Here is a 13,620-nt window from a genome sequence, read left to right on the forward strand (position 1 = left end):
GAGATTTAACACTGTAGACTTTGTTTTGCAGGGATCAGGCATGAGGTTGCATCATTATACTCTGCAGCTGTATTGTTTTGTTTTTTGTCCCCTTAGTGCTACAAATGTTTCACCGTTTCATGTGTCGTTGCATATTTACATTTAGTAAACTTTGTTCTAATCAGAGCTGAAATACTTGAGTTGAATTGATTGACTGAGGAAATTATAATATGCATTATTCACTATTTTCTGACATTTTATTGACCAAACAGTTACTTTATTGAGAAAATAATTGGTAGATTAATAGATAATGAAAGTAACTGTCAGTTGTAACCATAGTTGTTAGTGTTGTGTGTGAGCAGTAGTGCACTTAGCTACTCATGAGGCTTTAAATGTGATAACTGGATCATTCTTAACTTGCTTTGACGTCTTAACACTTTTAAAGACATTTGCAGTAGTTTGAGAAGTCGAATTTGCTAACAAGGCTGTCTGGTTGTAGACCTCCTCACTTACTGGCTCACTTGGGAAAATTTGGCTGGGAAAAAAAAATCAATGTAGGCAATGATGAGCATAAGTAGTAATTTTTCTGGACCTGATATTTCTTTGCCGTTCATAATCTGTGAGGATTCGTTCTCCTCACTCTCTCCAGCCTGCTCTGCCTCTTTCTGTCCTGTAGGGGGAGCTACAGGGCTGGCAGTGATGGCTGTCTGCCATCCTCTCCCCCTCCTCCTCTCATCTCACATTAATCTGAGGTGACAGAGGTTCATATACCACAGCCACGCACCAGTGCTCTGTCCCCCAAGTCATGTGTCCTGGCTGCGCTTCCCCAACTGTGCCAGTGTTATGCAAGAAAAACTGACAGGGGGCACACGCCTTGTTTAGCCTGCAAGAGCTGGGAAATGCATAACACTCTGAGAAGTCAATGTAGTTCTCTAGCAATTTAAAATTCATAGGATTGTTGAGTACATTTTGCTCTTTGGTAAAAGCATGTCTTCCTTTGCATGTTGGTGGTCCCATTTGCAGCTTGGATGGTGAATTTCAAAGCACTCAAGCGTGAGCCGGTCTGCAAACAAGCTGCAGCACCTCGGTGGCTTTAGCCTGTAGCTACTGTTGTCACAGTGCATGAAGAGGTGGATAGTATGTTTGCTTATGACCCTGGAGAACACGATTCAGGTGGCTGTCGCGTGGGAGTCGGAGGGATTAATTATGTAATAAACGTAGGTGGGCAGTGATTCTCAGAAGAGAAAGGTTGACTGTTTTAGTAAGATGGCTGACCTGAACCCCCTGAGACAATGTTAACAATAAAAAGTCTTGGTATTTCAGTAACTATTACATTCCATTTAAATAAAAATTGTCACTCAATCACAAGTAAAACACTTTTCAAAAGGTCATCCTGTGCATACAAGGGTTTAAATGGCTTTTTATCTCAGCGTTCTGATTAATTCGCCTATCCCTGTGGATAGTGTACAGTTTTTTTTTTTCCTCCATTCCTTGGAGGCACCTAGAGAAAGAGGGAAACCAGGCCTAATTTGTCTCCTGCCAACTTACCAGGAGCAACTGCCAGATCTCGATGACCTTAAAAGCAATCCTCTGCCATTTATCAGTTTTATTAAGAAGAATTGCACTTGGCCAGGTCTGTCTCTGCGGGACGTGGACACTTATGCGTCGTTTGAACTTTTCCTATGCACTTAACGTCTGCAAGCACACGCAATAAACCAACTCAGCATTTACATTCGAGCTTTATGGTACTATTTACATCTTATATTTTATACAATAGAAAAGCCTAAATAACATACTTTGGGTACATATATCACAAGGGTTGTTATCAACCCTCTTTGTTAACCCGGGTCTTCATGTTCTCGAGAGCTCTTAAACGTTTAACTCTGATACAGCCCACTCAAACATGATACACTGTCCCCTAAGGAAGGATATCACATCATCAGGACAATAAAAACCCAGAAAACAACAAAAGCAGACAGGATTGTGACAGGGCCATGACAGCAGGCAGATTTTAGTATGTTTGCACATCCTTTAAGGACCATATAATTCTGTCTGTGTCAGATTTTACCGTACCACCATAGCCACCCACCTCAGTTTATCCCACCTGCATCTACTGTATATCACAATACAGTACATTGAAAATTGTGGTCCCCGAAGTTCTTTCCAACATGTCCTCATACCTAAATGACTGAATAGTCTAAAGTCGACCTATATTTGACGTTTTTCTGTTTTTGTTTTTTTTTTTAAGACATGTAAATAACACAAATGGCCACCTCACTGATTCTGCATGAGAAAAATGAACCAAAAATGGTCAAAATGTCAGTCCTTTTGGCCTGTTCACAGCGTGAGTAATTCTGTGAGGAGGATCATTGTGTGTTTTAAACACTGTGGCCAGTGCCAGAGGTCAGGAGGAGGAGGAACATCTGTCCGTGAAAGAATGTTACTGTTGGTCTGAAGGACAAATCGCGCTTTTGGCCACATAACCCTGTATCATGATGCATGAAACTCTGTGTGTGTGTGTGTGTGTGTGTGTGTGTGTGTGTGTGTGTGTGTGTGTGTTTGTGTCCATGCTCAGGTGAAATTTCTGTCTGTATTTGTGCAGGTGCATGGCCAAATTATTGCCTGCATGTGTGTGCGCGTGCCAAAGTGTCAAGTTTTAAACAGTCCCATTGTGAGGACTAGCCTACTACTTGTGGGGACAAAATGCAGGTCCCCACAATGTAATCATTAAATTCTCGGGTGAATACTGAGGTTAAGGTTAGGCAAGTTGTGGTTATGGCTATGGTTACGGTAAGTCTCCAGGAAATGAATGTAAGGTTATGTAATGTCCCACAAGTGATGAAAAACGTGTGCGTACATGTGTGTGTGTGTGTGTGTGTGTGTGTGTGTGTGTGTGTGTGTGTGTGTGTGTGTGTGTGTGTGTGTGTGTTTGAGCCAGAGTTTGACAGCCAGCACTGTTTGATTGCTGCCCCATTAAGAAATAATAGATTGCACAGTTTTCACACATTACACTCTCTATCTCTTGCGGTCTTACACACAAACACACACATACACACACACTCCTCTGACACAAACCTTCTTTCTCACACACACACACACACACAAACACACACACACACACACACACACATATCCATACACGGTGTCCCACCATATTCCCCTGCTCCTCACAGCTGGGCCTGAGGAAGCAGTAGTGACATATGGGCAAGCCAGCCTGCAGCATCGCTCAGCTCAACCTGCCAAGCTGAGCAAAAACACCCTCCTCCCTCTTCAGATCAATGGCACTCCCTTCTCTCCCTCTCCCTTCCTTCCTCTACCACCATCCCTTTCTCCTCGCCCTCCTGGTCCAACGCCACCATCCCTCTATCTACTCCTAGCTCTCCATGCCTGGACTGGCTTCTGCCTCGCACAGCGTGGCACAGTTGTTTGTTTCTGACTGAAATTTGAGGAGCATGTTCACTTTTAATTTCCCGATTCTTAAAATTAGAATCAGAAATGGATCGATTTCAACCCTGCCTATTACAGCAGTCGTCATGGATGCTTAAATCCTTCAGGCACACAATTTAAAATTCAGATTGGATGAAATCGATCGCTGCACCACTAGTGTCAGCGGAGCGCAAACATGGCCCAGAACCTTAAATGAGATGTCCAACTGCAGATATTCTTACACCTGCATTCATTCGTGGAAGAATTTTGAGATGAAGGGTTGTTATGTGTTTTTTTGGGTGTAACCGCTCATCTTCATAGAGGAAAGAACTGCACACCTAACATGTGCGACACCATGTCAGATACACCAGTCAGCCAAGCTGCAACATCTGGGGATAATGGTGGAATTTAGTGAAGTGCTACTGGAACTCCATGTATGCATGATTAGGATAAACATTGTGAAAGACAGTAACAGCTTTTTCCGCCTTGCTGAGAGTCTGGTCCATCTGGTCTGTTTGCCCATCCAACATTTGGTCCAGAACAAGATATCTTTCCAAATACTGGTCACACCTGGTATGGATATTTATGGTTCCCAGAGAATGATTCCTGATTTAGTAACCCCTTGACCGTTTCTCAAACACTGTCCAACACTTCAGTCCATTTGAAAGAATCTTGAAAACTATATTTTCTGATTGTCATTAGATTTTTATAAGATGTTCACAGTCCTCTGAAGAGTGTTATTTCTTTAAATCGCTGTGATTTTGACCAACTGTTGGACAAAACAAGCTCAAGTTTCATTTTAAAACAGTCACAAATGTATTATTATTGCACAAAAACGACGTGCATTCAGAACTGCAAAGAATACACATATTAATAATCAGTAACAAATAGATTATACAGTGACAGTTCACCACCATAACATGTTTAGTTTGGATAAAATATCCATACATTTTTTACCTTTTCTTAATATCAACCCATTATTGTGTTGAGGAGGGAGTCATTTTTTATGCTAGTTTCACCCACGGGCACAAGAAATATCCAAATCTGATTGGCCACAGAATTTGCTGATTATATTCATGCTTTCACAGGGAACCATTTTGATTCTAATGACCCCCCCCCCCTCCAACCCCACTCTCGTGATGAGCTTTACATTGTTAGCCACCACTGGAAGGGCTCCACAGGCGTCAGTATGCTTCAGACAAAGTGTTGGTCTGATCGTTGAACAGCGAGCAAACCCCCCCACCACCTTTCCAGAATTGGAACAGGGGTGGGCCGTATCCGCCAATTTTTCTCACTTTCAGAAAGAGAAAATCCAACAAGTTCACCCACTTCACGCAGCGAGGGGCGAGTTGTGCGAACACGTCTCTCAAGCTTCCTTTTCACACGAATACTTCCATCACTTTTCAGCACAAACAAGCGAAACAGCATGAATGTCTTTGAAGACTATCCCAAAGCATGTGTTGTTATCCCAGTTGTACCCTTCTTTACCATGGAAGGCTTTTTACCCAAAGATTGGCCATTTGCAGCAGGTGTAATGGACATAGCAGCTTCTAGTGAGCACCATACCAGGCCTTACCACTGCAGTTTATTACAGAAATGTGGTATATAGCATTGTAAATGAAATCGTTCCTTCAAATGTGTGTGCAAGGTGTATGTGCAGCATCTGAGGTGGTTAAAAGTCAGTGTGCTGGCCTAATGCTGCCTCTCTGTGGATGCTGAGTGAAGCCCTGGCAGCTCGCTTTGCCCACTCATGGCAGCCTCAGAGCTGGTGTTATGTCACGTCTCCAGCTGTAGACCCTGCGACATCTGACCAATCAAATCCTACCGCACGCAGAGTTAATATAGCCTCCATGTGTTTTCCCCCTGCTGGAACCAGAAGTGGGATGCTTACTGGTGGGCTGATGTGTCAGGGTCGGGTAGAAAGGTATTCTGGGTCTTTTCCATGAGTCAAGTTGTCAGTGATGAATTGCACTGGGCAGGGCAGCAGTCGGGGGGAGAGTGAATGGGCTTGTTCTTGTTCAAGTAGATGTGATTAAGGAAAATTACCATATTTAGCTCCTTGTAATTGGATAGTGTTGACATCCAGATGGCTTGTCAGGGATTTAACTTTTTAAGGCTCATGGACTGAATAATAATAATAATAATAATAAACTTTATTTGTATTTCTGAAATTTCCCCTCGCGGGACAAATAAAGGAATATTGATTGATTGATACAGCACCTTTCATACAGGAAACGCTACTCAAAGTGCTTTGCAACAAAGAAATTTCATGCACCAAGTGCTTCATATAAATAAAGACATAGAGTGAATATAAAAGCAAGAAATTAATGGAAAATATGATGATAATTATAAAACCCACTGGATAATATAACAAGAATAAGATAGAAATAAGGCTGAAAACAGTATGCAGAGGAGGCATGAGATGGAAAATAAAAGCCCACCAAATAATAATGAAAAGAAGAAAACAAAAAATACAAGAATACAAGCTTCTACTTCCTCATTTTGCCTCCAGAACGTAAAGAGAAAGCGTTGAAGGTGTTGATCTCTATGGAAGAGACGCAAAACCTGTGCTTCGACTCACCAAACATGTATTTTGTAACAGCCTCACAATTCATACTGTAGATAAAAGTAAACGCAGCCCATTTGTCTCCTCTGGATTCCATGGCAACGGCTGAAAATTTGGACACAGAGAAGCATCACTTTAACCCCGCTGAAAATCACCACTATTCCTCCAACAGTCGCAAAAACCATTCAGCGAGATTACCTGTGCTCTGAGTTTCCTACTCCTCCGTACTCCGCGCCCGATTCCTTTTTCATGGAGTCAGAGCTGGCACAGTGCTCAGTCAGGCATTATGAAACCACTTTGCTTATTACGTATATTTAGAAACACTGTCATCAAGCAGCATGGTTGCAATGAAGCTGCACTATGCAACTGTGGCTTTATTTGCGTTCCTGATCAATGGAGAACTGGTAGAATGTGAGGTTAATTCAGGTTTACTGTTACTCGCTGGCACTAAAGCATATTCAATTAGTCGAACGGAGTGCTCGGCCACTCTCTGCTGCTGGTTCCTACATTAATCTGGCAGAGAGAATTAAAAGAGGGTTAGAGAAAAGCTGTGTGCACTGACAAGACTTGGATTTAAATTGAAGCTGGATGCACTAAAGAGGCTTGAATTTAGATTGAAGCGGGTGTCTTTTTTTTTTTCTGGGCTGATAATGTCACACTGGAGTGAAGGATACTCTCACTGGGGTTGTGGTGATGCTGCACAGCCAAACTTCCTGTTATTATATCCATAAAATGTACAATCTCACAATGTACAGTATACTTTGTCAAGTTCAAGTTCATTTGTGGAGCAATATCTCACACAGTGTTAAGGCGCCTTACAGAGTGAACAATATATAAAACAATATATAGAATACAGAACAATGTGAGAGTTAAAAGAAAGATGCAATGTGAGAGATTACGCACTTTAACACCCACACAACGGCAAGTTAAAAAACGTTATTGCAGTATGAAAGCACATATGCCATGACATGAGGGTTGATAGCACTTATTTAACAATGGCATGGCTAACAGGAATCTAAAATTGGCTTAATTTGACTTTACAGCAAATGTAAGAAAATGACTTTTGTCAATGTGTAGTGCAAACAAGGCGAACAGTACAACACTGAACGCAATACAAACCAGTAAACGCTAAATGCAGCTAATCTCACAGCACAGCGTCGCCATATTGTGTTGCCATCTTGGATGCAATATTTTGTTTGACACCATGATTTTTTAAAAAATTACAATCACTTATTGTGCCTTCGAGGCTGAAATCTGTACAGTAATTTTACGCGTTATTGCTGCCCTCTGTTGCAGTCAGAGGCAGCTGGTGGTGATGCCATCTTACCAACATTTACGATGATAAACAGTATTAATGCTTTGCTGGCATTAATATATTGTGTATCTATCATGAACTGAACTATTGGCCCAGTGGAAACTTTCACCTGTCGGTGTTGGAAAAACTACAGGTGCAGCAAAGTCCTTTAGATTCTTCTTCTGTGTACAATGAATATCTGAAGCTAAATTTTAGAGCAATCCATCTAATAGTAGATATTTCATTCAGGATTAAAGCGCAGGACCGACAGAAGCGGTGACAGACCGCCAGCAGGACAGAAAACTTGATATATGGCAAAACCTCTCATTGCCCCAACAAAAGCGAAGCTCAGTAAATTAACATATACGCTCTGTGCATTCTCACACTGGACTCATAAAGAATGGATGCTGCTTAATATATTTTTCATCATGGAGTCTGTACTGTAATTTCATCACAACAAGCAATATGTTCCAGTGTATTACAGCATAGTTTTGTGCTCTTTGGTTGCACAAGCAGCAAAGAGGAGCGTAATCATATAGGCAGTTGATTTATGGTGCTTGTCCTCGATTAAGTTGGATATAGAGACTCGTATGAGCAGGAGCCTGATGCTGTGATGTGCAGCATCTTCTGCTCGGCTGGTATAACACGAACTCTGTGTGCGTGTGTGTGTGTGTGGGCGTGTGTGCGTTCATGTGTCCGATGTGATACAGCTGTAGCGAGGTGGCGGAGAGTATTAGTAGCTTGAAGTGGAGCAGCGTCTGCATTAAATTTTTTATGTGCCCTTGCTTTGATGGACACACATCTGCACATGCAAAACACCAGTAAGATGCAGGCAACACTCCCACACACACAACAAAACACACACACCCACTCTGGCATCTTTTCATCTTAACAGGGCCCCTTTAGAGTGAGTGGCACTCGGCTGTCTTGTGGGACATATGGCTCAGTGTGACCTGCCAGTGTCCTTCACTGTCGTTGGCTGTGCCCCAAAGCCCCCCAGGCTGCATTATCCTGCTCTGCCCTGCAGTTAGTCCCACCTTCTGACACTGGCTCTCTGTGTTCACACCAGCTCTTTTATGTCCCGATGTTGCATTTCTGTTAGACGCGAGTCTCGAAAGGACACATTCAAATGCACAGCAGTCTCATATCAGAACACACGCTAGGCTGCTCCACAGATTCGTGTCAGTGAGGATACATAGAGGACAGCAGCTTCAATCACTGCGAATCCATAACTTGGCGTTTATTAAAGTTGCAATCATGTTTTGTTTTGGGTTTTTTTTGGGGGGCCAGTTGGGTGCAGAAGAACATTACAACTAGCTGAAAAACACATCCACTGCATATAAACTCACTGGCCACTTTATTAGGTACACCTCTAAAATCTAACTCTACATCCCAGCCATAAATTTGACCTTTATAAAGGCAATAATGTTGTTTTGATTGGCAGAGAGGTATAACTTTAAATTTTTTATTTAACATTATTGAGGTTGTAGGGTGTCTGTCCTTTTAGCTCTGCTTTTGGTCTCCACCTGAGAAAAACATCTACGCCATTGAGTCGCTGGGCGGGGTCAAGCCGCTGCTGAAAACTGGGCTGATAAGAGCGAAATTTGCTAGCCATAAAACCAATCAGCTAAAAGAGACTAAAACACCACATACACTCAGTGGCCACTTTATTTGGTAAGCTACAACAGTCGAATACAGCAGCACAGCTTCACCCATGAATGCATCACAGTGTGTTACTTTGAAAGGGAACTCATCATGAATTTCTGCAGTGACTTTTTATTTCTTTGCACATTTCTTGGTGTTCTGGGGCCCAGTGCCACCGCAGTACTAGCTTTGTGTTCAGTCCAGATTTATAGGTCTGTACTGTACAGTATATGCTGTATTTTCTGAGTGTAACTGTGATGTTTCAAAAGGACCAGTGCTTCTGATTAGTGTGGCACATTCTCCCATTTATTTTCCCCCAAGTCTCACTTTTATGAATTCAGGGACTGTGGGGCCAACTGTGCCGGAGGTGTGAAATGTGGTTTATTTTTTCTATATACATTTTTTTTTCCTTCTTTTTGTTTTCAGTTTGCAGTTCCTCCAAATCAAACATAATGTATCACACAATGAACTGCTGTGGATGTTAGAGTTTTTTGAATTCTAGCTTTGTCTCTTAGCAGATAAGCCACTTCTGTAGAGCGATGTGTGTAAAGACTTTAAAGCATATGATGCAACTGGTAGACTGTGGATTGCATCTGACCCCACATTAACCTCAAATACATTTCTTGGATGAATTTAATCTACTTGATTGTTGCTTTCATGGAAGGTTTATCAGTTCATTCATGATGCTGGGAACCTTACTGACACCTGTTATACATCTCTTTTGTGTTTGTCTGTTTGTTATCAGCCTTTTTAACCATTTCAATCTATTCTAAAAAACACAAGTTAGATAAAATGCTCAAAGATAAATTTAGCCACAGCAGTTTCCACAGTATTTTCTGATATTAATAAATTCATAATGTGAACACAAAGGTTCCTTGAACGCAGCGAAGGGAAGGAGAAACAGTGCATAGCTGCAGTTACGTGTTCATATTGTGTACTGAATGTCAGGATGTACTTCAGAAGCGTGTGTTTGTGTACTGACCTTGTACTTTCTCTCTGTGTGCAGGTACACCCTTTGCTGATGCGCGAGCGGCGCTCAGAGTCTCACAGGAACAAGCTGCTGCGGCGGACAGTCAGCGTTCCTGTTGAGGGAAGGCACCATCCCGAGATGGGTGAGCAGACAAACCCTTAAGCAGTTTTAATTCTGAAATATTCTCACTGGAGTCTCAATCAAGGTCCAAACAAGTTATTTTACGTTTTCACTTATTAAAAAAGAAATCAAATGGCATCAAATCCAATTAAACACCTCGAGGACCTATTCTGGGCCGATTTTTGGGTGATGCCTGGATGCGTCTCAACTTGAACTGTTCCACTTTTCTTCCTTCATGTCCATTTTATTTTTCCAAACATCATCACCTTTGCTACTTTACGTTAGCTCATGATAGTGGGATAGTTGCATAGCAACCACAGTGATGTAAAGCTCTTTGCATCCTCCATCCATTACTCTCTCTGTTACTCGCAACGCTCACAGCAGCACTCTGCATCTGAGCGGAGATAAAAGCATCCCATCTGATCAGAGCTTAAGGCAGCTGTTTCCTTTCTGCCAGACTTTGCCTAGCTTTGCCTTTTGTCAGGTTGGGTGATTTATCAGTTATCTTGCTTTGAAATGAAATTCATTTAATGATACCTTGATAATCATGCATGTCTTTCAAGTTCTGTGTCTCTTTATTTCCAGCTCAGTTTATATTAGTTTTATTTTCGCAGTGATCTTTCTTTATGCTTTTAAAATGTATCCTCTGTGTTGTTTTAATGCCGTATTGTCCTCTCAAACTCTCCTCGGACTCTGTGAAACTGACCCTCTGATTGCTACCTTCCTCTGTTTGTTTTGCCTGAGTCAGTCTCTCTGGGCCCTCTACAAATGTCTCGCTCAGTTTCTCCCTCTTCCTTCACCCTCTAACTCTCCGTCTCACTCAGCTATTTTAAGGGCCTCCCTCGCGACGTCCTCCGCCTATGATTCTGCCGTTGCTGCCACCTCAGCAGTTGTGCTGATTCATCTGGATAAATATTTGCCTCCGTTTTCACGGGTGGCTCTCTGACCTCAAAGCGGTCAAGCACTGACACGTCAGTTGACATGGTCCCGCCACGCTTTGACATATGCTGATATAGCAATGCCACTTTCTATCGACTGTGTGTAAGTATATTGTTAACACGGTCAAATATGTTAGTATGCTACACTACAGGCCATAATGCACTGACACCATTATGGACCATCTGTGGTGACTGCGCCCAAGAGCCAAAAGAGATTAATGGGCCCCAGGCAATTAGTAATTATCAGATCAACAAAAAAGCAAATGGAGGTTGTCATAAGGCCACAGTGAAAGATAAAGTCTACAGGGAGCCACATGACCTATTTCATAAAATCCTTGACATACGACACTGAGCTGATGAAGGTTCAGTGACTAATTCAGTGTGAATAAGTGTTTAGTGCACACAAAGATTGTTTAATGACTCATTGTCTGAAAATATACGATAGCATCTGTTTATTTTGAACTGAAAAGGTGCAAATTTTAGACTTTTGTCACACGTTTAAGGCATAAAGTGGAGGTGTGTGTGCTGCACTGGCGCTGCTCACGTGCCAGAGGTCACACTGTGGCTGCACTGGGCAGTTTCTCATTTTGAATTTTACTATCTATATTAGTTGGAGTGTTCTGGAAAACAGAATTCGATCTCACTAAGTGGATTAATTAATTAACAAAACCCATAATCTCTACAGTTTGTGCAAGTGTACAACTTGGACTCAATTGAGACTGTGCCCAGAATTTAAAGGAATTATTCAGTATGTTGGGAAATTTGCTTGTCTGCTTTCTTGCCAAGAATTAGATGAAGAGGCTGATAGCACTCTCATGTCTGTCCACTAAATATAAAACTACCTCTAGTAGCTGCTTAGCTTAGCTTAGCTCACAGACTGGAAACAGGGGGAAACTAGCTAGTGTTGCCCTCTTCAAAGGTATCACAATCTGCAGGCTTTATGTCAAAATGTTAGTTGCTGCATCTCATGAAAAGCTCTTGATATAACCATGTGCTCCAGATCCCATAAAACCAGCCCAGTCTGGACTGGAAGTGACTGCATACATCTTTATGCTAAGCTAGGCTAACCAGCTGCTGGCGGTATCTTCATATTTACCATACAGACAGAGATGAGAGTGGAACTGATCTTGTTATTTAACCTCTGCATTATCATGACATACATTTTACAATAACAAAACTCCATGCATTTCCATCATGGTTGATTTTGTTCCGAAATAAACCCTTAATAATGTCAATTAGTAGCAGAGTTGTTTTGTGAGACTGAGTCTCAGGCTGCTTTGCTTTTCTGTCCTTGTTTAAGTAATTTGATTCAGTATGCGTTATGGTGTTCATATACCCCTAAACTGGGCTTACATTGAGCACATTTGGAAAACATTTAGGGCCATTCATTCCTTTCCAAAGTGATGAATGAATTGCATCTTTCACAAAATTGAAAGGCATGACCTCGCTATCATCAATATATTCAAATTGTGACAGTTGAGAATTTTTCCATGTGTGGAGAGGAGATTAAACTGCAGATGCTGCTGCCAGACACCCATCCAAGTGTTTGTGGCAACACTAATACGTCAGCCTTGGTTCATTATTCATCAGGGGGGTAAAAGCCTGCATTTTTCACAAGATATTGATGAATGGAGACATTTGACAACAATCCCAGCTGGATGCCTGATGTAGTGACACACTCAGATGGAAGATATTGAGCTCTACATTCAATCTGCGATTAGTCAAACACATAAAGCCTCAATAGGTCGTTTCACTCCTCTGTCGATGCAGATCATTTCGCTTTTTCATCCACTTGTGAGTACCTTTTATGTTCCAGAAAACATTTTAAAGTTGAAGAGGTAATTAACGTATGATGAAGACATTAATTTTGCCGGATAATTACAGTGCAGCATAAGCATTTTATGCAAATATCATGCTTAATTAACATTTCATGATTGTAACAGGGGAAAATGACTTTGCTTTACTACATAAAAGAATCTTTCTTCCTCTCGTGTTTGTTTTATGTTTGGTTGCAAACTTCTGTTTATTCTATTACTATAGAACTGTATTAATACTTATTGTATGGGATGATTGTACTTATGACTGATCATACTAAATGCTACATTAAGTTACTGATTGTACAGTTGATATGTAGAATTGATTTCATAGCATGGAGATTGGAGCCTAAACAATACTGGATTTTTGAGGCTGATATCACATTTAGTGTTAGTCTGGTAATGATGACCTGATAACCTCAATTCTCAAAAAGTTGGGACGCTGTGTAAAACATGAATAAAACAGAATGTGATAACTTGCTAATCCTTGTTGACGTATACTGAATTGAAAACAGTACAGGATGTCACTTCATGGGCTCAGGACCTTTTCGAACTGTTGTCCATAATCACAGCTCATTTGCAAATGATTGCATTCTGTTTTGATTTATTTTTTACACAGAGTCCCAACTTTTTTGGAGTCAGGGTTATATTTTTAGCATAAACAGATAAATAAACAAAGCTTTTGGCAAGGATCCCTCGAATTTGGCGATTGAACAGATGACGGTAATACTCTCTCCCTTAATTTGTAGCATGGCTAACTGTACAGTAACGGAAGGATCAGGACGGCCATATGTGGGTTGAGGACACTTTCCAGCTAATTTCCATAACATTATGAGATGAACTGTCTTCCATACTTAGAATATATGTTG

The 13,620-nt window shown here is 41.4% G+C and overlaps 1 protein-coding gene across 7 annotated transcripts in view; it reads left to right on the plus strand.

Moving 5' to 3' along the window:
• The window catches only part of syngap1b (synaptic Ras GTPase activating protein 1b), a 136,183-nt gene that overhangs the window by 40,192 nt on the left and 82,371 nt on the right, over nt 1-13,620 (plus strand). For all 7 annotated transcript variants that reach the window (XM_076736918.1, XM_076736916.1, XM_076736919.1 and 4 more), the window contains one exon: nt 9,916-10,021. In XM_076736918.1, the coding sequence (XP_076593033.1) occupies nt 9,916-10,021 (106 nt within the window). The remainder of the gene's footprint in view (nt 1-9,915; nt 10,022-13,620) is intronic.

The sequence above is a fragment of the Chaetodon auriga genome, chromosome 8, assembly GCF_051107435.1.
Source record: "Chaetodon auriga isolate fChaAug3 chromosome 8, fChaAug3.hap1, whole genome shotgun sequence".
NCBI lineage: Eukaryota > Metazoa > Chordata > Actinopteri > Chaetodontiformes > Chaetodontidae > Chaetodon > Chaetodon auriga.